General features: G+C 36.1%; 1 protein-coding gene across 11 annotated transcripts in view; it reads left to right on the forward strand.

Moving 5' to 3' along the window:
* The window catches only part of KDM4C (lysine demethylase 4C), a 432720-nt gene that overhangs the window by 121906 nt on the left and 284154 nt on the right, over nt 1-26660 (forward strand). For 10 of the 11 annotated variants that reach the window (XR_006196163.1, XM_042914120.1, XM_042914121.1 and 7 more), the window contains exons 8-9: nt 4486-4589; nt 8333-8470. Coding sequence is in view for 9 of the 11 variants with exons in the window: in XM_042914120.1 (XP_042770054.1) it covers nt 4486-4589; nt 8333-8470 (242 nt within the window). In the remaining 2 variants the exon portion in view is untranslated. Of the gene's footprint in view, nt 1-4485; nt 4590-8332; nt 8471-26660 lie in introns of those variants that run through there. The other variant, XM_042914131.1, reaches the window with a different exon arrangement.

Consider the following 26660-nt stretch of genomic DNA (forward strand, 5'->3'; position numbering starts at 1 on the left):
ATCTAAGTGTCCATTGACATTTGAATGGATAAAGCAAATGTGTTACATGTGAAGACAATGGAATTTCAGCCATAAGAAGGAAATTCTACCATTTGTAACAACATGGATGAATCTTGAGTTGTTACACTAAGTGAAATAAGTCAGACAGAGAAAGACAAATACTAGATGATCTCACATGTGGAATCTAAAAAAACTGAACATACAGATACTGAGAACAGATTTTAGTGGTGGTTCACAGACATGGTGGGTAAGGAAAATGAGTTAAGGTGGTCAAAAGGTACAAACTGAAAAGTACTAAGAAGAATAAGTTTTGGAGATGTACTGTGCAGTATGGTGGCTATAGTTAATATTGTATATGTGAAGGTTGCTAAGAGAGTAGATTTAAGAAATTTTTATCATATCTAAAAAACTGTATCATTGTCATTTATGATATATCATTTTTGATTATGATATGATAAAATTTATGACATTATAACTGTATCATTAAAATCATTTATCATTACAAAAAACTGTAACTGTATGAAGTGATGGATATTAACTAAACTTATTGTGGTAATCATTTCACAGTATATACATGAATCAAATTCTTACTCTGATACCTTGAACTTATACAATGTTACATGTCAGTTATATCTCAATAAAGCTGGAAAAAAAGAATCCAGTGAGGAAGATAATAATAGCATCCTAATTGTACAGACAGGGAAACTGAGGAGCTGAGAGATTACACGACTGTTCAAAGCTACATGAGTGTTGAAGTTGTGTTTAGAATCCATGTCTCAGTAAGACTCAGCAAGTTCTTAACAACTGCTATTCTCTCTTGTTTTGCTAGCCATGTGGACAAGGTGAGGGTGGCTTTAAATATTTCAAACAATTGGATCTTTGGTCTAAACTTAGCTTTGCTATTTAATACCAGTGAAAAGGTGTGTGTTCATTCAGAGTGGTAAAGGAGAGAGGAAAGTTGGTGCTCAAGTAAGCTTGTGTGTCAAGCATCTGTAAGAGGGCATTGGATAAGGTTTATACAAAAATCCCATAGCATAGTTCATGTCTTGTAGTCTGTCTCTCAAATATTCTTACCAAAATATCCCTGTAGGAGAAAAGAGTAAAACCTCACTACCCCACAACACTCATGCAGATTTTGTGTCTTGCTCCCCTACCTGATATGTTTGTTTTTATGTAAGAATAAGCCAGGTGACCTAATGTGACAAAAGTAGTTGCTGCAGAAAGATGTGGCAGGTTTATTCTGTGTGTTCTACACCTGGCGTATTAGCTGGTGAAGATGGGTGTGAGGCTTGGCAGTGGGATGCTAGCTGCTGTTTCCACTACTAGATCATTGAAGGGTCAGTGTAGAAGTTTTTTCTTGTTGGAACTTCTTGATTTCCAAGATCATGAAAAGAGTGTGACTAGTAAACTAGAAAATTTTATGGAATGTTATAGTAGTGACATTAAAATATAACTTTTAGAGACCACTTCTTCCAAATAAATTATTCAAAACATCAAGAAAGCAAATACTAGAGTAGAAAAAATGCTTCTGAAAGGCATATTTTAAAGGACTTATTTGCAAAAATTTTAACACTTTTTTCTTTTCTTTGTGACTCTTGAAAAACTCAACTTGTCTTAAGTTGAATTTTTTACCCTAATGTTATCTTTTATATCAGAGGGTTTTTTTTTTATGTAGGTGATTCCAAAGCATTTTTTAAACTAATTATGAAAGACAGTAGCATTTCTTCAGCCAGCATTGCTCTGAGTTTTTAAAAATACCATTTTGTATCTATAAGTATTCTGATTATATTGACTTGCTTATATGTTACATAACATACTTTTCATACACTGTGGAATAAGCTATGTACTGCTGTAGATATTTTGAGGTAAAATTCATTTTGAGTTACATGCTTTGAACATAATTTGTGTTGTTTACGAGGTGTTTTTCAGTGATGTAAAATATAATTTTGATAGCCTGTTGTAAATATAAATTCTAAACCAATTCAAGTTTTTTAATATACTGTAAATTACCTTCCTCCAGTGGTTTTCCAATTTAAATTAACTTATGACCAGTCACCACATTGTTCAGGCCCTGATTATAAATCCATATCAAAAGAAAATTAAATAGACTCCTCTTTCTTCATTGATTTTAATTTAAAACTCAATTCATTTAGGATGCACAAAGTTACAGATTCGAAAAGTTTGCTAAATCCACTTGAATTGTGATATTAAAATGTTTCCATGGGTTGTGCATTTGGGGATGACTTTGCTGTGCTTTACTGTCGGTGGTGTAAGACTCAGGACTTCATATTGTGTAGATATGGCCATTACACTAGTGTGGTATTTTCTCTTCATTCACTGAAGTCTGCATTTTTTCATTGGGTTGCTTATTTGGTATAAAGTTTTATTTTCTACTTATGTATAATAAGTATTAACCATAAACAGAGGGCTGCATCAAATGATCATATAGGGCAAAATTATTCTTTTTATTCTCATTGGTATTATAGGGAATAGTAATAGTTCTGTTGTTTCCTTTGGCATATACTTTTTAATATTTCCAACTACTTAAAAAATTCAAGTGCAGACGTTTAAGCAGTACATGCTGCCTTTTTGCAGATGGTTCCTTATAACCTAATGACTATTTCTTGGCTGGCTGATTTATTTCCTTCTGATGAGCACATACTACATGGTAGCATCAATAAAGTCTTATTTACTTTAAAAATATTCTTGTGAGATACTTCCATGAGGTTAAAATGGTTCATGGAGTTAATGAGTACTGGTAATCCTTTTGTCAGATTCGTCACATGCTTGACCTATTTGTGTGTTGAAGCACAGAGTTAGATAACTGGCATTTCCAGTGGCTTTCTCTTCATTTTGGTAGTGGAGGAGTTAAACAGCATCTTTGCTTCTTCCCGCTTTACTCATGTGCATCCCTTGTTTTCCTGGTGAGTTCTGTTTTCTGTCTGGGTTCTCTGTCTCGGATTCTTCTCTGTCTTTCCATGTGTGCCTTTCCCTTCTTGCTTTCCCACTCTCTTTGGCATGGTTGTGTTTCCTTATGACTGAGGAAGGTGAAGAGCCAGGGTCATGCATGCTCATTTTCCTCTAGCTTAGCATAGCTGAATTCATGAGAGTCTGCCTCAGCACTGCAGGGATGGAGTCAGTGGTAGAAAAAAACGACTCTGTTTTGGTCTGTAATATACTGTTGAGTGAAAGGGTTGCTGCATGTTAAGCTTCCTCACTTAAGGGACTCCTCAAAACATTGCTCCCACACAGGCTGGTGGAGCAGGTGTCCAAGCATTTGACTGGTGCTGGCCAGGAAGTTGGTTCAGGAAATTGATAGCAGCTAACCTTTTTTTTTTTTTTTTTTTTTTTAGTTTTAATTTAAATTCCAGTTAGTTAATATACAGTGTAATATTAGTTTCAGGTGTACAGTATTGTGATCCAACACTTTCATCCAGTGCTCCTCACAACAAGCGCCCTCCTTAATCCCCCTCATCTATTTCATGCATGTCCCCACCCACCTCCCCTCTGGTAGACATCAGTTTGTTCTCCATAGTTAAAAGTCTGTTTCTTGGTTTGCCTCTCTCTCTCTCTCTCTCTCTCTCTCTCTCTCTCTCTCTCTCTCTCTCTCTTTTCCCTTTGCTTTTTGTTTTCTTTCTTAGATTCCAGATATGAGTTAAATTTCCCCAAAGAACACAAAAATACCAATTTAAAGGGATCCATGCACCCCAGTGTTTATAGCAGCATTATCTACACTAGCAGTTAACTGTTTTAAATTGATCAAAAAGAAACACAGAAAGGTGGGAAACTGCTATGTTTCTGTTCTTTGCCAGGCATTGGGACAAGTGTATCTGGAATGATCACTTCTAGGAGCCTTTTTAAAATGAGAGATTTCTTTATGAAAATGCGTATTTACCTTCCTAATCAGCTTTATTACTTTGCACATTCATCAGTTACAAGGCAGATTGAATTAAAATGTGTTCATTTAAATTTGTAAGGCTTGGGGTGCCTGAGTGGCTCAGTCAATTGAGCATCGGACTTCGGCTCAGGTCGTGATCTCCCAGTCTGTGAGTTCGAGCCCTGCGTCGGGGTCTGTGCTGACAGCTCAGAGCCTGGAGCCTGTTTCGGATTCTGTGTCTTCCTCTCGCTCTCTGCCCCTCCCCCGCTCATGCTCTGTCCTCTGTCAAAAAATAAATAAATAAACATTAAAAAAATAAAAAATAAATAAATTTGTAAGGCTTAGTAATCTTATATGTTATGAAAATAATTTTGGGAGCTCTTTTTGTAAAGAAGGTCTACCTTTAGTGATATACATATGTATTCCTTAGTTTTTAAGAATTCTGACTCTAATTTTTAGTACCGGAGGTTTTTTTTGATGGTGGAGTTGGTCTTTATTTGCATAAAGCTGTCATTCTGTGAGAATACTAGAACGTAAGGTTTACAAAACCTGTCTGAAATTTTATCATAATTGACACGTTACTACTTGTATTTATTATTTCCATTTAGGTTTTTTCCCAAGCAGTTCTCAAGGGTGTGATGCATTTCTTCGCCACAAGATGACACTGATATCTCCCTCAGTACTGAAGAAGTATGGTATTCCCTTTGACAAGGTATATTAGTATTACTCTTTAACATTTCATTTCGTGTGTGTAGTATTTATATTTAAGACAAGTGTAACACAAGCTAATATATCCTTGACTTCAAATACGAATTTTAGGATGTGGGTAGGAAAATTCAGATTTATGTTTTATAACCTGGCAATTATTTGTCTAAATACTAATTTGAAGTTACTTTTATTTCAGGATACATTTACTACTGAAAATAAAATGCAGAACATTCAACAAAATGAGATGTAGCACTTATACACTGAAGTCTTTTATAACATAAAACATAACATAATTTGTATATATGTGATCAATATGTGATTATGAATAACTATATATATATGATCAATTTTTTAAAAACAATTATTATTAGAAGTTTGGTTAGAGTCAATGATTATGACACCAGTATGTTGCTTCTAAACACATTCAGACATAGTACAATGAAAATTTCATTATGGATAAAATTGCCTGATGACTTAATCAGATATTGCTTCTTTGGAGTATTTCTAAAGATTAAGTTCTGTAAGACTCAGTACATGCTAGATTCTTCTATTTTTGTGTCCATGGGTAGTTATTGGGTCAGAATTATTACAGAGCATGAGAACTTTTATGTGAAGAAGCTAAAATGAAGAAAAAAAACAAAACCAAAAAACTTTTGACCAGATAAATAAAAGCTCCCTCTCAGAGGAGGATTTAGTAATTAGCTCCTTATAGAAACATTAATAAATAGCTATACCCTCTTCATCTTCTTTTTTTCTTCATTTTTAATTTGACTTTTCTTCCTATAATCTTTGCTGTTTTTCACCTCAGAAGTTTTTCACTTGTGACTAAATCTTTACCTCTTATTAATTTCAGGCCCTTAAAGTGCATTCCACCCCCAATCCCCAGCTTTGTTCAAAGTGGAATTTTTGCAAGGACCAGGAATCATTCTCCAGCTTGAGGGGAATCCATGCTCATGCACAAAGCATCTAGCTATATTCACGCATAAGATGAGACATATTTGTCTTGTGTGACAGAGATGCTGTCACCACTGTTTTACTCACATAGTCTTACCCATGACAAAAAGCATGCTTCTGAGATGTGCACTGTGGCAGGTGTGCACAGATGTGGAGAGAGGCTGGTCTTGAACTGCAGCGCTGTCACAGTGCCCACTGTTACAGAGGGCGGGGGGTGTGTCCCTGAGATGGGCCACTGCTGCTGTGGCGCTCTGTCTCACTTGCAGATACCTCTGGGCACTGGGTTTTTTAGTCTCAGACACATCATCAGTGAGTGTTTCTTTTAGGTGGTTGGCATTAGCTTGATCAGACACTTTTATTTAAGTTGGAGTTTTAGAAGACAGAGGAGAATGAGTGAACTAGGGTCTCCCAAGGATAGAAAATCTTTTATGATTTTAGGGCTGGTGATAGATAATTGATCAAGCTGGTCTTTGGAGAAGGGATTATGTGAAGTAGTAGGATTGTGGGATTGGTTCATTTCCCCAGGATGGAGGCCTTGGAACTCATAGCTCCTTTCCAAGCTTTGGGGAGAAGGAGGCAGGTGCCCTCCACCCCTTTCTGGGCTGTGGCTTCTTAATACTCCTTGGTAAATCACCAGATGGCTCTCCTCTGCTCTCTTGAGGGTGGGACATTTTGTGGCTTCTGAAGACACCAGTGCCTCATCATCTGATTGGCAATTGCAGTTTTTCATATGAAATACTGCCACTTCCCTTTCTACATTGATGAAGGATGTGTGATAACTCTGTGCTCCTTAAGAAACATATTCTCTGATAATGGTAATGTAACGTGGGACAGAGTAGTGTAGGCTTCCAAATTAAACTTCACAAATTTATTCCTGATTCTGTCACCTGGGAAAATTATGTAATTTTTCTAAGCCTCAGTTTCTTTAGCTGGAAAATGATGATAACAATAGTACCTACTTAATAGGGCTGTTATGAGGATGAAAAGAGATGACCTCTAAGAAGGGCTTTGCATAATATATGTTATACAGAACATATTCTTTCTCCTTACTTCGACCCTCTTTTTAGGCAGTTCTTTCACATTTGGAGAAACATTATTTTCCTCCTTCTTTCAATGTATTTGCACATAATCATATATATATGTACATATATATATGAAAAAGTATTTAATAAACATAATGTATGCTTTTAGATCATGTGCACTTTTCAACTTCCTTCATTATATGGAATTGTGGTGATTGTTTAGTTTTATAATAAAAGGGACTTATTCTTTTCTGTTACTCTATTTTCTGACCTGTATATTACACCAAAGGCAGTTAATTAGCCTTATATTTTGGTAAACTGGGACTGACCTGTTTCTAGAAATTATACAGAAGCATAAAATTTAGAGTCCCATTCAATAGGAACAGGTGCTCTTTTTCAACATGGCAAGAGCAAGATTTTCTAGGTAGAGTAGAAAAAGATTGTAGGTGGCATTCAGTGGAGCAGTGAAGATAGTCTCCTTATCCCAAAGGCAGCAGCTGCACCCTCTTCCCCCATCTATGCAGGGTTATAAACAGGTGATCAGGGTGAGTTTTGTTTTATCACAAAGTACAGGGAAGTGCCTAGTTTCCAAGCACAATTATAATTAATGAAATTCAGTGAGACCAGGAAAGGAGAGAACCAGGCTGTGTTCTCATGTGGCTCAAAATGATGGAACCGGAACCGTGTTGAACACTGATAGCCATTCTCTGCCTGCCAGGTGGCAACTGAGTTGCTGCTCATTGCGATAGAACACCTGCTGGGCTGTCATGGGGGAGAAGATGATGAGATAAATTTCAGGATTGTTGGGAAAGAAAATACTTTTACAACATTTTAGCATCCCTAAAATGGCAACCGAGTTGCACTGTATACAACTGTTATTTCTTTATACAGTATGCCTCCTGAATGTTTACATACATGTACATACCCACATATTAATTTCTCAACATTTTAGGACTGAAAATGAACCATGGATAATAAATTTGATAGTCCATAATAGTATAGGTAAATTAAAAAAAAAAACACCAAAAAATTTTGTTTTACTATTTTTCTATAGCTCATGGTGTATTTTGTGTGTTTTGGTAATTATAGAAAGCCATGTCTTTAGCCTAATAAATAGGAGTGGAATAAGTATATTTTTCATGTTGGTCTTTAATCTCTGACTGGTTTATTCAAGTTACTTTAATTATATTTGAAGATGCACTTACACATACATATTTGAATAATTCTTTGATAGAAATTTTACTATTAAATGGAACACAGTTAATTAAATGTTTTCTGAATATTATGGAAGAATAATTTGGTGAATACCACCAACTCTTTAGCAATAGAATTAATAGTAAAGCCTGTTGAGCATGCATTATTGAAGTTTTTTTTTTTAGCTCTAACAAACATCGGTCAAAATATGTCCTGTGAAATAACTCCAGTAACATGATTTTTTAAGGTATTAAAAATATGCACATTGATTGCTAATATGAACAAATTTACTTGGATAACTTAAAGACAGCTTCAAATAAAATAAAATATCTTTGATTATGGATTGAATGAGGGAATTACATTGCCAGAAGGTCACACCCTGTTTAGAAAAGTCTTTAAAGTTTCCTGAAAAACTATTGAAGGATTGGATAAAGATCTGGGGGAACTTCTTTTATACTAGATAGCTCTGATATCATGACATTTTTTTTCTTTTTTTTAAATAGGAAATATATTTTCATTGTCTTTGCAATTTGGAAAGTCTGATAATTGAAAATATTATATGTTTTGTACCCTGCAGATCACTCAGGAGGCTGGAGAATTTATGATTACTTTTCCATATGGCTACCATGCTGGTTTTAATCATGGTTTCAACTGTGCAGAATCTACAAATTTTGCTACAGTCAGATGGATTGACTATGGGAAGGTTGCTAAATTGGTAAGTTATGCCTCAAAAATAAGGCATAAATTAAATGTGTATTCTGGTTATTGTGGTGGGAAATCTAAGATCATATGCAGCACTTTTTTTCCCTTCATTGATACTGTGTGCCTCGCACCATGGTAATTTATTTTCAGACTAGATATATTTGTTTTACATGGCATGTGTTATCATTTGTAGCTATAGTTTTCTGTTTTGAGATTTTTGTGGAGAAGTTTACTTTGAGAGGTAATTTTATGCAACTGATGTTTGCTTCCTTTCTTAAAGCCACCAATTATTTTTTTGTGAGATTTCCCAGTGGCTCCCTGTGGCTCCATGTTAGGTAAAGAGCCAAGTCTTTACCTAACTAAATATGGAATTTAGTTCCATGGCTTAGAAAACAACTACTTATAGATGAAAATGTCTGTAAAAATTATAGTAAGAGGTTGAGGGAGGGTGGTAAGAAGAAATGATTAAAACTTCCCTTAGTGCAGAAATAAATTTCTTGAAAGTAATGCAGAATATACTTTAATAAGAAATGTGTCTTTATGTTGCATTTGTACAGACTTTTGCATTTCCTGCTCAGTATATTTAATTTAGTTCACATACTGTGTATTTTCATTCACAAGAAACAACTTCCATTAAATTTAATTAATTTCCCCCTGTGGTGTTAAATAGAGGACATCTTCAAAGAGATGGTAGCTTACATTAAGTTGCTTTCTTTCCTATGGCTTTGAAGGCAAGGGTATAGGCTGGCAGAGGGCAGCTATGAATGAAACTGTGTATTTTACGGAGTGTGTAAAATTGACACAGATTTAGTGGAAAATGACATAACAGCTTATGTGGCTGTATCTTGGCCACTGCATGGTATAAGTGAGTGTTTTTCATTCCACATTGATAAAGCTTGTATGTGGAACCATTGTGAACTTAGAAATATATTCAGGGAAAAGAACACCAGGTTTGATTTACATGTGTATTTAGAAAATTACATAATATATTAAAATAAAAGTAGAGCCCTTTGGCAGCCTAGGAACCATTTGTATGGATTTATGAAAAAAGGAAAGCTCCTGCTATTAGAAGACTTTTTCTGTTCTGAGTAATTTCTATTTATGAGGGGTAATTTAGAAAGGAACAGAACTGAACTACTTCTTCCCATTATGGATCCTTCATATTATAATAAACCTAATAAAAAAAATAGGAAACTCAGTGTATGTACCTTGGCCAGCTACCTGCAGTGTTTTCACAGAGAGGTAGTGCTTGGATCTACATTGAAACAGAGCCATATACCCATAGTAATAGCAAGGTATGTTATTTTATGGTTTGCATTATTTTTTTTATTAACAATTTTTTTTTTAACATTTATTCATTTTTGGGAGACAGAGCCGTGAGTGGGGGAGGGGCAGAGAGAGATGGAGACACAGAATCTGGAGCAGGCTTCAGGCTCCGAGCTGTTAGCACAGAGCCCAATGTGGGGCTTAAATCCACAAACCACGAGATCATGACCTGAGCTGAAGTCGGATGCTTAACCAACTCAGCCACCCAGGTGCCCCTGTGGTTTGCAGTTTTAATCATTGACAGAGTAAGTCAGCTATCACAGCTGTTCGGTTATCAGAAAATTAGCTGGTGCTTGTTTACTCTGAGTTTCAGATCTAGTTCACGGTATTGGCCAGATTAGTTTCTCCTCAAGGCTAAAATGTCCTGGGTGGGTTTCCACATTTCTTTGTTAATGTAGAATGGGACTGGGGTGTGACCAAGTAAGAGAGGTGGGCAGTGGTCCTCTGAAATCCCAGCTGACAGAGCCTAGGATTGTGGGACTGTAAGAAGTAGTGTGCTGTGGTGGAGGAAGCAGGGATCTAAGGCCCAACTTTTCTTCTGGCTAGTCATATATCATTAGGAAAATTGTTTATTTTGTTTGTTCCTTCCTATATAAATTAGAAATACCTCTCCACCCATAGATCTGTTATGAGAGGAAGAAAACCTTGGGTATGTGGATATCCATTCATGCTGCATTGATTTGTATCATTCAATTTAGTTAAGGAATATGACTGTCTTGGTTCTGGAATTTTGCTAGGTACAAAATTGTTCAATGGCTATACTGCAGTTTTGGGTAAATAGTGCACTAGATTGCATGTGTTTGAGATGTTTTTAGGTGTTGTCTCCACCCTTTCCTTATTTTGGTGAGGTGGTGCTGCTCTGAGAAATGTATTTGTTTTCTATTGCTACTGGAGCAAATTGCCGTAAAAGTAGTGATTTAAAACAATACTCACTTACCATCTCTGTAGGTTGTATGTCTGATATTAGTTTCACTAAGCAAAAATCAGGGTGTTTGCAGGGCTACATTTCTAACTGGGATTCTAGTGAAGAATCCATTCCCTTGCTCAGATTGTTGGCTGAATTTGGTTCCTTACAGTTGTAGGACTGAATTCCCATTTTTTTGCTGCCTGTCAGCCAGGTCTTTGCTCCTAGAGATATCTCTCATGTCCTTCCAGGTGGTCTTCTACATTTCAGAGCAGGCAGTCCACAAAATCCCCTTTGTCATATAAGATGACATATTTACAAATTATAGGGAATAGGACATGGATGTCTTTGTTGTTGGGGGTAGGGGTGCGAAGGTGGGGGCAATATTCTGTCTACCACGGAGTTCCAATTAATAATTGACATGCTGATATATTAAGAATCTACTTTGAGTAGATGTAACTAATTTAGTTATTCTGCATAAAAACTGGAAACTAGGGGCACCTTGGGTGGCTCAGTCGGTTGAGTATCTGACCTTGATTTTGGCTCAGGTCATGACCTCATGGTTCATGAGATTGAGCCCCGGGTCTGGCTCTGTGCTAACAAGCATGGAGCCTCCTTGGGATTTTCTCTCTCCATTTCTCTCTGCCTCTCCCTCTCTCAAAATAAATAAATAAAATAAACTTAAAGAATAAATAAAATGAAGTGAAAAACAAGGTTATTTAAACAACAACAAAAAACTGGAAGCTAAATTGTAATGGATACAGTTTTGAATGTTTCACTAAAACATACTTATGCTTTCTTAAATTATACCCCTCAATTTTAATATTATCTTGGCTATTCTCAGAAAAATAAATTATCTTATATTGTAGGATGCTGTGATGGCATTTTTGTGCATATGTTGGTGTCTTTATAATTTATCTGACACATTTTTATTGATCTCCAAAGCTGTTTCTTTACACACTCTTGTATCATGTGTATGTGCATGCTGTCCATGCATGCGTGTGTAGCTTTTAGTCTCGGGAAAATTTGTGCATTAGGCAGTTAGTTTTTATGTTTTTTTTTTTTTAAGGACAAATGTATAATGGATTAATTATAAACTGCACTTAAAAGACTTGTGGCTTTGAGGGTGCCCAAAATTAATTCTTAAACTAACAAATTTTTGCCTTAATTCTTTGCCATATCCAGTTTATTCTAAATGATAGCTATTAAGAAATAGTTATTCACAAGTGATGATGAGTTATGCTTTTTGCGGGGGACAGATAATTAAAAAAAATAATGGCATGCTTTTTCCTAGTGGAAGCACTAGGTGCAATGAGGTCTTCTTTACCTGTCACATTGGGTTCATATGGGTATGTAAAAACTCCCAACAGTGTCCCTTTGTGGGACAGAAGTTAATGTGGTGCAGAATGTGGGGTCTGTTCTGGTTATATTTTACATATTACAAACCAATATTTCTAATTTGACAACTTAGGAAAGAACTTTACAAAATCCTATATTTAATTGAAAAATACACCAAAACACTAGGTTTTGAAAAGATAACCCCAGGCTCACTGATAATATTGGAGATATTGGTGATTTTATTCAGAAAAATCCTGCATGATACTCCAGAACAGAAGGGCTTTGCCTTTAAGAGAACTCACCTACCTAAGAAGGGGGTTATGTAATTTTCCCCCATTTCATTGTTCAGAGGTAAGGTTTTCACTGAAGAAGAATTGAGAGGATTGTTCTAGGTTGCTACATGCCCATTTGCCTACTGGCTTAGGCAGAGTTCAGCTTCAGAGAGTGCTTGGTGAGTTCCTCCTTTGCAACAGGATTGTGCTACATGTTTGTACAAAGAAGATGGGCATGTTTTCTTTGTCTTTAGGGAGCTTTCATAAAGAACAGAAGGGCTTTTAATAAACCTCCATTTTCAAAACTGAAGTATGAGTGGAACATACCATCGTTAGTTATTTTAGGCATCTTTATCGGTTTGAACATCAGAGTGATCTAGTGTAAAATGCTACATTTTTTTCTGGTAGAGATTTAAAACTATGAAATGCTTTAGCAATTGAAAGAAAATTTTGGTGCATATTTGAGATGAATGTTTCCCATTTCTGGATCGTTCTCTCCTGTGGTTAAATGGAGTCCATGGTTACTTCTCTGTGGCAGCTGTGGTGGCACTTGTCCGCTTCCTGGCTAGGCTGGATCAAAGAGCTGGCCTGCAGGTTGTATTTCATTTTTCCGTTTGGTAGGATGAAGTGCAGTTGTTTTGATGTTAGGTTTGATGGATTTGTTTGCCACTGCATTCATTAGCTTCACATCAAAAAACTGACAGGCTGTTAAATGAAACTTTGGCTTAGATTTTCAGCTTGACTGTTTGGAGACATTTGTGAAGATATTTTGTTTTTGTGTCGCAGCAGCCTCAAGCACTGTGATTGTCTTGAAGGGAAGAAAAGTTATTTACTGTACTGATTTTCTTGAGTAAAAAAGAATCATTGTCTTGGAGACAGTCATATCTGGCCTACACCATCAGTAGTGTATTTATGACCATGTGTGCAGTGTGAGAAACTTATCTATGGCATGGTAAATAATGTTATCTTCTTGGGAGGAAAGGTAATAGTTGGTGGCTTCAAAATGATACTTCTTATTTTAAATCAATTTTATTTTAAGTGATAATCTACTAACATGATATGCCAGAAATTTGAAAAATTGCACCGCAGATCTGGGAATGTTCTCTCATGAACTTCAGGAACATTACTTCACAATATAATTTTAAAGCATTTTGACATTTGAATCCTCAAATGTTTCAGCAAGTTTAAAAAGATAGAATTTTGAAGTTGATTTCCCTTTAATCTAGAAGGGATTTTGATTATTGTCTTACATACAAGAGCTGTGATATGGCTTCATTCCATTTCATATTTCAGGTTTTTTTTATTAAGATTTTTTAAATGTTTATTTATTTTCAAGAGTCAGAGAGACAGAGCATGAGTTGGGGAGGGGCAGAGAGAGAGGGAAACACAGAATCTGAAGCAGGATCCAGGCTCTGAGCCTTCAGCACAAAGACCCATGTGGGGCTCGAACCCATGAACCGTGAGATCATGACCTGATCTGAAGTCGGATGCTTAACTGACTAAGCCACCAGGTGCCCCTATTTCAGTCCTTTTCTAAAATTAGATTTCACTATTCTTAAATCAGGTAGAATCCTTCCAAAAAATCTTTAATCTTGGGCAGTCTTTTTTAAAACAATCAGAAATCATTTTAATGGTTAGTCCCTATGTTATATTTTATTATGCTTTAGATCACGAGATTTCTCTATTCTTAGAGCACGTGAAAGAAGGAAAATGTAGACTCACAGTCCCTGCATTCTAATTTTGGCTATCTGATGTGGCATATATAATATGAACTTTGTGAGCCCAGAGATTTTCTCCATTTTTTTTTCTTTTTACCTCTATTTTGTTTCCATTTACTGGGTCTTGGTAGCGCAACATAGAGTACAAAATACCATGTAGAGAAACAGAATCATATGAAGGCATGTCCTTTGGAGCTTGTACTCTGACTGGGGAATTAGTACTTATATATCTGGAATAAGTATTAAGAAAGAAAATATTCATATTATATCCCTCATTTTATTCTGATAAAGTATTGAATTGTGAGATTCAGAAAATCTGAGACTTCAAGTAGTATAGTAGAAAGTCAGTTGATTAGTATATATTGTGTCTGTAGGGGAGATATCTGGGACTTGAGTCCTCAGAACTAGGGAGCCCAGTTTGATTTATTACTAACTTAAATTTGCTGGATTTGGGGAGTTGAGGTATATGGTTTATGACACTGATGTTTAGTTGCTAAACTGAAATCAAGGTATTATCTGGGTTTTTTTTTGGTTGTTGTTGTTGTTGTTATTAAGTTTTAGTTTATTTTGAGAGGGAGAGAGCGCATGTGCGAGCTGGGGATGGGCAGAGAAAGAGGGAGAGAGAGAATCCCAAGCAGGCTCCATGCATAGCAAGGACCACTTTGCGGGGCTGGATCTCATGACCAGGTCATTACCTGAGCCGAATAGTATGCCTTTTTGTTTACACTGTTGAGTGCAATTTTTATGATGGGTTTATTTGTCTCTTATTATTATTATTATTTGATATTTTGACTTTTATTATACTTGAGTATGAGCAATGAATAAATGGTTAGAGTCAGATGCCTTAACTGACTGAATCACCCAGGCACCCTTGTATTGTCTGTTTTTCAGGCCTTAGTTTAAGTCTTTTGATAAAATGTGGTAATTTTAAGAAAAAGCTAGTTAAAGGAGTACTTAGGAAAAGTGGGATCTGAACCCTTGGCCCAGGTGATGTTTGTTTCCTGGTGGAAGAGCTAAGTGTGAATTGGGACTTCTTAAATAAGGCATACCAATCCAAGTCATTGTTCCCTTTCCTTTGAGATACCCTTCTCTGCTGATGCAACAAGAGCAGTATGTGCAGATGCCCAATTTGAAGCTTTGGTATGGGAGTACTGCTTACTTGATCATTTGATGTGACCTCTTTGAATCAAAAGAAAGTTTTAATGGGATATCACTTAGGTCAGTGGGTATAATTAGACTTTAATCTGTGGATCCACAATCTATCCTCCCTCTGCTCTGAGCAAGGTGATAGAACACTCTTCTTTCTAACTGCTGGTCATAACTGTAGTGTAGAAATTTCCCACAAGCCCCTGGGAGCACTCTGTGTGGCAGCACCAGGGACCATATTCAGGCAGAAAGCTGAAAGTAATGAAAATATATAGCTGAATAAGTATTGGTATAAATATCAAAGGGAATAAAGAATGGGTGATGAATCCTGTGATTATTCCCTATTATTGTTCTAATAGTTCTACACCTTTGCAATTAGAAGAATCAGAGTATTAGCCAATTCAAAGAGGAAAAGTGTCCCCAGTTAGGCAGACCCTGAAAAAGTCTCATATTATAAAGAAGCCAAGTCTTAATTTTCTCCCTTGGTTAGCCATGACTATTATTTTTAATTTACTGTAATTTTATCCCCTACAAGCTATGGCCAGTAATAGTTTTTGCCTCTTTCTAAAACAAGGAAGACAAAACAAGAGTGTCTTCTGGATGATTTCCAACATGTTAGTTTACAGCACTAAATAATTCTTTGTGGCACAATATACAAAGTTTAGTGCTTATAGCTAATTCTTCCAGGCATTATTTTTTGTATTTTATTTATAGTAATCAGTTTGCATTTTTCCCATGTGCTGCATTTAAATAGGGCAGTATCGATAGTTGTATGTCTTCTTGCTTATGCTGTTGAGTGCAATTTTTATGATGGCTTTATGTGTCCTTATTGTTTGATATTTTGATTTTTATTATACTTTTGAGTTGAGCAGTGAGTAAATGGTTAAGTAAGGGAAATTTCAACTTAGAGTTATAATGTCATTTAAAAATATGAAGAAATGAAATCTTAATATTGGGGAATTGTCTATCTTGTAATCATACATATCAGTAGTTTGGGGGACAGTGGATGAAGGTTGCATAGCATGTATACATATATTTCACTATTATTGCTATTATTTTTTAATCTTTAGGAAAGTCTAGAACATCTTAAGGAAGAAAAATTTAGCATGTGTTAAGTTTAGCATGTGATAATATCAAAGTTAGTTTTATAAAATTAATTATATCTTACATCTCCTTTCAATACACTTAATTAGAAATACAGCTGAAGCAGTTCTTAAGGTTCTGCGATCACATAGGATTGCGCTGTCTGAATCACACTCCAGGGAGGTGACACAGGGTGTGGGGGTGGTAGACCCTCTGGGGAGTAATACAGTTTGTCTTGAATCTCTCAGGCTGTGTGTGTAATTGTGCTGAGCTTCATTTTCTTCCTGTAGAAAGGAAGCATTGATATGTAGTGGTGAAGGGATACAACAAGTTCAGGGGTTAGTTGCACTGATTAGAATTTTGACTTTTCTTTTTACTGGCTGTGTGATTGGAGTCAGTATGTAACTAACTTGTCCAAATCTCCCTTTTCTCATATGTGTAATGGAGATTATAGCTTCTTTATAGTTATTATGAGAAATAAATGCAAGTAAATATGTAAGGAGCCTTGAAGAGTTGTGATGAGAACTGGTAGACGTGTGCATCTTTTTTACAGCATTCCAGTTTGGGGAATTGACCTTGGCTCAGTGGTGGGCCTGACTGATCTAAGGGAAATCTGTTTCTTTGTCCAGTGATGATGAGTCAGTTTAGTGGGCCAGTTCCTGGTCCAATAGAAAGGAAGATTGGGTTGGTGGAGACAGAGGAAAATGCCAACTTGCCCTCGGAGAGTGTTGGGAGGCTTGTCTCTCCAGATGGGCACAAGGAATCACTGACACCTGCAACCTGTAGTCATAAGGGGACCAGACCTAAAGTCTATTCTTTGGACACCAGATGAGAGAGCTGAAATGCTTGTGTTGAAAATCAAAGTCTAGAAAGAGCAATCCAGTGTTTCATTTTTCATAACATTGTCAGAGATGCAGGGGTTCATTGCTCCATCTGTGTAGCACTTCCATCCCTAATGAGAGTTTTGATGGCTAATTTGAGTGCGGGTAAACAAAAAGCAACCCAGTCACACAGACCTGTGTTAGAATTCTGGTTCTGTGTAACCTGCCTCTGTGAACCACATTTTCCCTACCCATCAGAAGGGCTTTGACCCTGGCCTCATCAGCCCTGTGATGAGGATGGCGGTGTAGCTGGGATAGTCATCTAGCACTGTGTCTTTCTCACTGAAAACATTTTAAAAAAGCGATCCATGATGGGTCATTTCTAAGTCTGGGAACTCTCTGATACTAATTTGGAGAAGGCTGGTGGAGTTTAGGCCTGAGGCGTTGAGAAGTCATGGCTGTGGAGATAGTATTTGCAGAATAAGTGCTAGCAGCAGGCTGGACAGAAGGATTGCTTTATATACTTCTACTGATTTCTCACACCCATTCACTTTCACTGTCTGCCAACATGAGGGAAGTATGAAAAGAAGTGACATCACCCAGTAGTGCTTGGGGTTCTGTGGGCCAGACTGCTGAGGGGGTTGTCTCTGGAGGGGCTGTTGCTTACATCTTCAAAACCATACTGTAGCTCTTGGGCTCCATGTGGAATTGGAAAAACCATGTGTTGTAAATCCCTGGAAATAAAACCCATCATGGGTATTAGAGATTCCTGCTAAATTTGACCATAGTCCACACATGGCTTTCATATACTCCAGGTTTTTATTTGAGTTAAGATACAAAAATAGGTAGTTTCCAGCAACTTTCTAAATTTCATAACAGATATTTTTATAAGGCCTAGTAATAATTCTAGTGATTCTTGGTCGAGTATTTCTAGTTCTTGGGAATGTATATTCTGGGTCATCCTTTAAGTATTAATTTTTAAAAAATTGGATGGTTCTGATGATTATTAAAATAGCATGAAACCTGTTTCTTTGCAGGTAAATAAAATTGAAAAATTGCTCAAACCTCTATATTATTCAAAGTAATAGTGAATGATTTCTTTTTCTTATCATATTATTAAAGAGAAAAGGAAAATTCCCATTGCTCATGAGAATGTCATTGCTAGAGTGGGCACTCTGCACTTCTGTTAGGTGGTAGTGTCATCAGTGTAAGCATTCCCAAAAAGCAGGTAGGTAGTATGTATCAATAGCCATCGACATCTCCATGCTGCTGACCCATTCTTATACTCCTAGGAAATAATCAGAAATGTATGCAAAAGTTCATTGACGAAGATGATTGTCATAGTACAATTTTTATTAGCAAAAATTAAATTAAAACTAAAATGTCTAATGACAAATGGGAATCATTGAATAAATTATGGTGTGTCCATGTACTAGAATCCTTTTAATTTTACAGAAAATTATTTGAAAGGAAATCACTATGACTGTTAACATTACTATTTAAATACTCCTTGTTAAAGTGTATAAAAATAAAAAAAATACATGTGCATATATTAAAAAAAACAATTAGAGTACAGAAAAATATTTTATGACCCCTTCTAATCCCTTCCTGTGAATAACTTGCATATCCCTTCAAAAATATCAGCATATGTTTATATCTTTTTAAAAATCCACACACATTTGGTTAATATTGTGCACATTGTTTTCTAATGCCTTCCCTTTTAATGTCTTTCCTTTTAATGTATTTTTCATGTATGCCAGTAAAACATTTTTAGAGTGTAGACATTTATTAGAAATATCTTCTAGCTTGTCCCAATAGAGTATGACAGGTGGTTTGCAGTGGATTTTTTTCTGAGGGGCATCATAGAACCACAGCAGTGCATGAAAGTTCATTGCACAGATCTTGTTAACAAATCAGGACTTTGAAAATGAATGCCTTAGTTCACTGCTCTATTTCCATTCCCTCCATGCAGAGCAGACGGCAAGGTGGACCTGGTGCACTCTCACGTTTCTAGCCCTGTCTTTGTTGACGGGCCCCGCCTGCCCCACCATCTCAGTTTATTTCACCACAGTTCATATTGGAAGATAGTTAATGCCATCATTGTTTCTGTTTTTTCAAATAACAGCATTTGCATCTGTGTTCTCATATTTGAAGGATTGGATCGGTCATATAAATTTTAATAAGTTCCTTTAGAATTGCAAGTCTTTGGCCTAATAAAGAATTATCCCAGTGAATTTGGAATACATGGCAGGAAAAAGTAACTAAATGACTTTTGTCAACGATTCTGTGATAATGAAATATTTGAAATAGGAATGGCACAAAGTGGGGATAAAACCCAGCCTGGTTTGTACATATAAACGGGCAAGAATACATAGGCAACAAAGGCTACATAAAATAAGAAAATATCAACTGTAGTAATCATAAAGGATACTCTAGATTTAAAACACGCACATGAAGTAAGACAATCAGGAAATTATTGCCCATTGTTGCAAGAGAGCAGATGGTGCTTAAATACCCCTTAATTTTATATCATTCTAAAAATCAAACAACCAAAGAGCATGTACCATCTATATTTAAAAAGTCAAATGCAAACTTTTCTATTTTGGGGGTTTGCTAGAGTTGAGTTGAAGAACAAGTGCAACATTAATTTACCACTAACGACACACATTGGAGGCTGTCTTGGAAGGGGATTGAAGGGACAGTAAAGGAAGCAATTTCTAAGAAGACAGTATTCAAACCTTCCTTAGCTCCTGTGTGAAACTCTTCTCTGTTATGTATTTTCCCCCTAAGTGGCTCTGGTAAGATACTTGATGTTGAATGTTAAAAGTTCTTAAATGTCTAGATTATGTCTCTAAAATGACATCCATTTAGATACAAAGTCATAATTTTTAGAAAATGTATTTCATGCTTAAGTATTTCACATTTGATTAGAAAGAATGTTGGAGAGGTTTTCCTGAGTTTTGATGCTTCCTACACCCCTGACCATCATAATTAATGCTGAATCCTGAGCCCTAAAACGTTTAGTTTGAGTAAGTATGACCAAGATATCTTACTAGATAAATTGCTGTTCTTAGATTTGTGCATACATTTGCTTTATACAGTAAATGTCCATGGAGTACGTCTTAGAAGGTATTTCTGTGGTATAGTCTCTTTATGATCAATTCATTGTGTGTTTTTGCTCAATTACTATACAGATGTGTTTTCTGGTGCTATTGAGGTGAACTGTGTCTGTGACAAAGCTAAATCAGTTTGTGATTTATTCAGCCACTCAGTGCTGGATTGATAAATGTTGGTGCTGAGCACAGATTCTTGTTCAGTTCCTGTTAAACTTTACTTTTTGTTGGTACTGGAGATCTGCCAGTCAGACAGCATATGTGAAAATGAAGAAAAGGAGTTGGAAATTCAGATCTATATTACTGAAAGTATGCACTCTTTGAATTGTGCAGTGGAGAAACTAAAGTCCATACTCAATTACCAAATAACTGATGTGGTTACGTATCAAGAAAATTTGGACTGTGCAATCCACTGTGTTTTCAAAGAAACATTTTGAGGTTGGGAAGTTTATAAACTTAGAGTTTCAATGGCCACATGAAAAGTTTAGTTTTATTATTAGACTTAAATAATGTAGTTTGTGTTGATTTCATTATAAGAGAGCTTTTTCCTCCTCCCAGCCGTCCCCCCCTCCCCCCTTTATTTTCTCCATTTACCTTCTGGAACTTATTGACATACTAACAGATTGAATCCAGTGTATTTTCTTAGACTTTCTAATTACTCAGCTTTGAAGTAAATGAATGGTGTTTCTTATTTATGAAACTCCACAGGAAGAAGCCAAATAGGCACAACAATGGAAAGAATTTTTTTCAGTGGATGTCATGAGTCCAGCTCCCAGCTGCCTGTTGTCTCAGTCACTCAATAGAATCTAGGGACAAAGTGATCCTCAGTGAGTAAATTAGCAGTTCTAGGCCTTCTGCTTCAGTGGATTTCTCTGAAGCAAAGACAGAGAAAATGTTTCTCTGCCTGCCATTCCCAGATGTAATAGCTATGAAACCAAACCCATGCCAAGTACAATGGTCTTGACTTGAGTCAAAAGCTGGGAAACCAAAGGGTAAGGAAACTACAGTCTTGGGGAAATAGAAATTGGACACAGAGGGAAATGGATGTTCAACAGAAAGTCAAAGCGCAACTGTAGATTATCCGTTCATGCACTTAGCTACACATTTAACAGAGGGTGATAGACTTTTGGGACTGAGCAGTTTGCAAGGGGGGAAAAGCTTATTAAAAATCAGTTTCAGTCTATAGATCTATGGTTTTACAAAACGTGTGTGGAGATGTGCAGACAGTAGAGTATGTGCTTCAGTAAATTTAACAGGAAGGAACCTGATGATAGCTAGGGTGTTTGTGGTTGTGTTGTTCATTAATAAACATTCAGAATAAATTTATAGCTAAGTGAAAGGAGGAAAAAGTTTGCCTATTTATGCCATTTGTATGTTATGGCTTAAGCCCAAAGCAGAACTAATCATTGGAGTTGTATGGATTACTGAACACAAATGAGGAAGGTTGAACTTCAAGGAAATGTGCTATTTATAGAGTTATTTGTATATTCAGTTGGGGATTCAGTGGTATAAAGGAAGAGTCGTATAAAGAGGAAAGATCACTGGGATGCTGTATGGTTGTAAGTGTGTTATTCTTAGGGTTACATGCTCACAATTTTTGTGAGCTTTCGATGGTTTTTTAATGGAGGGTGAATATTTTTAAATAGTTAAAAACGTGAATACTCAGTGTTTTTCACGAATATATGATGTGCATTTTTCCCTCTGTATAGGTTTAGCTTTCGGTTTTTAATTATTTCTCTTTGAGTCACTGAAAAGTGTTGGCAGTACATATTTTTACAAATACATTACATAATTTGGATTGTTATTGTGTACAGTTGTAGACTCATGTGAGCTTTAAAATCAAGTTGCTTCTAGGGGCGCCTGGGTGGCGCAGTCGGTTAAGCGTCCGACTTCAGCCAGGTCACGATCTTGCGGTCTGTGAGTTCGAGCCCCGCGTCGGGCTCTGGGCTGATGGCTCGGAGCCTGGAGCCTGTTTCCGATTCTGTGTCTCCCTCTCTCTCTGACCCTCCCCCGTTCATGCTCTGTCTCTCTCTGTCCCAAAAATAAAAAAAAAAAAAAAAAAAAAAATCAAGTTGCTTCTAAATGTTAGTTTGCAGAAATAAAAACTATGCGTATGCTGCAGAGTATTTGTTTATTATGTGTGATGTGTATTTTATTTCCTGGAAACAGTATCGGATTTATGACTTAGGTCAAGGATTCTAAAACCGTTCTTGTGGCCAGTTCCACAAGGATATTTATAGTACTGCTCTCATTACACTAGTGTGAAAATATTGTTACTAGGGGTGACTAGATTTTTAGAACATCTCTACTGTATAGCTGTTAAAAACAATGGGGTAAATCTATATGTACTGATGTGAAAGATCTTCACAATATATTATAAAGTAAAAATCAAAGTGACAAGTATATTCTATAGTGTGAAGCTATCTTTAAAAAAACCATTTTTTAAACTATCCTAAGAATATGTAAATAGAAAAAGAAATGGAAGGATACAAACGGTTAATTATGATGGCCTATAGCCAGTGGAATGAATTTGGGATTTATAATGCAGGGACCCTCACCTCTTATGCACTCTACTTCTGTGTTGGTGGAATTTTTTTTTTCAAGGCTGTTTTTATGTCTTACTCTGTGCTTTTTAAAATCCAGTAAAATTATTTTTATAGTTTTCAAGAGTGTTTATATAGAGAGGTCTAAACTAATGTATAAGTATGTTTTATAGGCACAGGATAGAGATGTTCTGAAATTTATGTTCTTTAAGATATTTAGTTTGTAACCAAAATTTCATTATAGGGGAGGAGAGTAATATATGTGTCTATACATGCTCAGAGTACTTTTAAAGCATTTAAAAGTTTATCTTGTGGTTACTAATTGATCTCTGATTGAGGTAATATTCCTTATTGAATCTAAAATGTAAATAAACAGCATTGACATACATTATTCAAAAAATTGCTGAAAGAATTAAAGTGGAAATTTGCTTTGAAACTATTTGCAGATTGAATATAATGTTCTGTATTTGTTGTAGTAAAAGAGCCTGAAATTGCATATTGGCTTTTGCTAAAACATGTACAGTGTGTGTGTTTATCATTCCCATATAATCAAAACTCACTATTAGACTCTGTAAATTGTATCATGGACAGTGGTGCTTAAATATTAATGTATTTCATTACTTTTGTTCTCAAATTTGAGATTCATGGACAGTGTGTTATCATTAGCCAGCAGATGGCAGTGTCTCTGCACAAATTCTTTTCCTGCAAAGTCTTTTGACAGGAGTGGGTTGCCCTCATAGCATTTGACCTAATTTGACAAATGGAGTCATTGAAGATATTCATTGATTATAAATTTGTAACTGATATGTTTTATATGGAATAGAAGGTGGTAAAAATGAATGTAACTTAGGATAGTGAGTGATATTTGTAATATTGTTTATATTCCTCCTAGATTAGTTGTTTCTTGAAATGCTCATTTTATGTATAGGAAGTGTGTGCAGTTAGCCTAAAATATCATCAAATTGAAGTGCTTTTCCTTGTGAAATAAATGTATAATGTACCTAAGTCTATTGCAAGCTGTTCATGGATTTGGTCCCTATATGTTGTTATATAGTGTGGTTGCTGGGCAAAGGAGCAATGTGTGCTCATATACATACATAGTGCAAAAATAAAGTAAAATTTATTGGCAGAAATTTACGAGCTTATAAGTAGCAGTATGTGCAAGATCTCCCAGGTCTCATTCTTCCACAGTGAGGTGGATTTGAATGGGGTATAGCTGGGAAAGGGCTTCCATTGAAGGATCCAACCTAGATCCTGTCATGTCATTATCCTCTTATTTACAAGGAAATGGAGGCAGAACATATCCATGAGCTTCCTGGGTGAGGAGGTAGTCTTTTTAGAAATGGGAGCTTCTACTAAACATTTAGGGAGAGAGTATTCTCCTGAGTGCAGACCTGCTGAACTAGCTCTTTGCTAAGCTTTTTGGAAAGTGAAGGTAAGGAGCTTAACTGGGGACAGTAAGTGGCATTTACTTGTGAAGAAAAAAACACTTAATTTAGATTGCCTGAGCTTGAAACCTTGGTAGGCCACTTACAGGTAGTATCATTTTAGGCAAGAGATATATAAGTTGGTATAATAATACTACATTATAGGCTAGTTGTAAGGACTGAAGGAGGTAATTATTATAAGTTACTGGATTAATGACTGCTACACGGCATGCAATAAGTTTTTCTTCTCTCTCTCATGAGGTGTTGACATTTATAAATTTTAAAAGCAATTTGGGATCCCTATTATGACAAATTGTGCTGTGGCAGTACGTCAGTGCATTCCTGCATTTTGCTTCCCAGACGTGCCCTAGGAACTAGTTGTAAGCCAAGATGCCTTGTTTTGTGATGACACTTTTGGTGGGTGCAGTTCTGATATACTATCATTATTGGACAGGTACCAGTGAAACACATACCAGCCATGCTGTCAACTACTTCAGAATAAACTGTGGAGGTACCCAATGTGGGAATGCATTCTTATCATCTGGGTTCTGAGGGACTTTAAATAGGTCAAAATATTTATTCTTTGGTTTTCATTTGGGCTGAGTCCAGAGCATACTAAAGGATTCTAGTATTGGAATAAATTTTTTATTGAGTTAGTCATTTAAGAGAGATAAAAACTGTACTACTGGGAGAAAAATTCAAATGCTGAGACAGCTGTTCTAAAATATCCCTTGTTTTGTTCTTTTTTTTTTTTTAACTGACCTCCTTTGTAAAATAAAACAAGAACATGAAACATTTTGAAAATGCAAAAAGCTACTTGAAGGTGTTTGTAAGTAAAAAATGTAATTATTTAATTTGCTGTATATGTACATGCAAAGGAAAAGAGTTTGCTCTTGGTCCAACTCTAGCTTTGCATTTGTGGAAGCATGTCCTTGATTTTGTGGCTATGGCTAAAAGAGCAGATATACATATACAGGTGGGGAAGAGAGGATGGAGTGGTGCAAAGATCAACACTTGCTCTCTCTACTGTGGATCAAAAAGGCTTGAGAGTTCAATCAACACATTTCTTTACTCCTGCAGCTCATTAATCTGGCCATGTCATAACTATCTGATCTAGCATAGCACACCGATTGGCATTGGTGTATATTAGGGATAGAATTTTTATTTTACAAATTCAAGATATTCAGTAGTGGCCATGAAAAATCAGATGGATCTTTGCCACCATCAGATGTTTCAAAGATTTCTTCTATTAAATGCTGTGTCCAAAATTATAGAATGCTCTTCAATTTTTTTGCATAAAAATAAAATAATACACCTTAAATATATATAATTTTAAGTAAAAATATAAACATGTAAATAAAAATGAGGTGAAACACCTTGGGAAAATTATATAAGATGAAATAGCAATATAAATTAGAGTAGAATAAAAAGGCTTTGGAATAAAATAAATTATTTTCTGAATTATTTCAGAAAATAATAAATTAAAACACAGGGGTGCTTGGCTGGCTCAGTCAGTAGAGCATGTGACTTTTGATCTTGGGGTTGTAAGTTTGAGCCCCATGTTAGGTGTAGAGACTAGTTAAAAATAAGATCTTAAAAAAATTTAAAACTCAAAAGTATGTTTTCATTTGTATTTTTAATATAGCACTAAGTCATTTAGTGAAGAGTAGCTAAGAATGTGCTCACATTTTAAAAGCGTCAGTAGTTTAGGGTACATTTGACAGAGCGAAAGAGGGTGAAGATGGATGGCAAGAAAGGGGAAATGAGATTTCTGTCACATCAAAACAAAATTTTATATAGCAGAAATAATTCATGTAAAACATAATGAAAGACAATGTAAGATAATATTTATTTGATCCTTGGGTTGAGGAGGGTTTTTCCAAGGGGGATACCATTGGTGGATACCATGAAGGAAAAGACTGTGAGATTTGAACTGCATTTGGAAAAACTGCAAACTAAATAAACAAGTACCACTTGCATACCACTTGGCGTTACATGAAAAAACAGTGGGTTACTATCCTTATTAGGCTGTAGTTGTAATTAATTCCTAAATGTTACTTAATAGCAAATTAGTTGAAAACATATTTAGTCAAATATTGATATAATTTAGGGCAGAATGTAAAATTTACAAGAATATTTAAAATAAAGCTGGAGGGGCGCCTGGGTGGCGCAGTCGGTTAAGCGTCCGACTTCAGCCAGGTCACGATCTCGCGGTCCGTGAGTTCGAGCCCCGCGTCAGGCTCTGGGCTGATGGCTCGGAGCCTGGAGCCTGTTTCCGATTCTGTGTCTCCCTCTCTCTCTGCCCCTCCCCGGTTCATGCTCTGTCTCTCTCTGTCCCAAAAATAAATAAAAAAACGTTGAAAAAAAAAATTTAAAATAAAGCTGGATATTTTAAGGAAATTTGGTACTTCTGAGATGCTGGTTGGCACTTTTCGATGTCATGAGACTATGAGTGTTTCTCTGCCATTAGGTGTACTTTAGTGGTCAGGTTTGAGAAGCATTGCCACTTGAA

Source organism: Panthera leo, chromosome D4 (assembly GCF_018350215.1).
Source record: "Panthera leo isolate Ple1 chromosome D4, P.leo_Ple1_pat1.1, whole genome shotgun sequence".
In the NCBI taxonomy this organism is placed as follows: Eukaryota; Metazoa; Chordata; class Mammalia; order Carnivora; family Felidae; genus Panthera; species Panthera leo.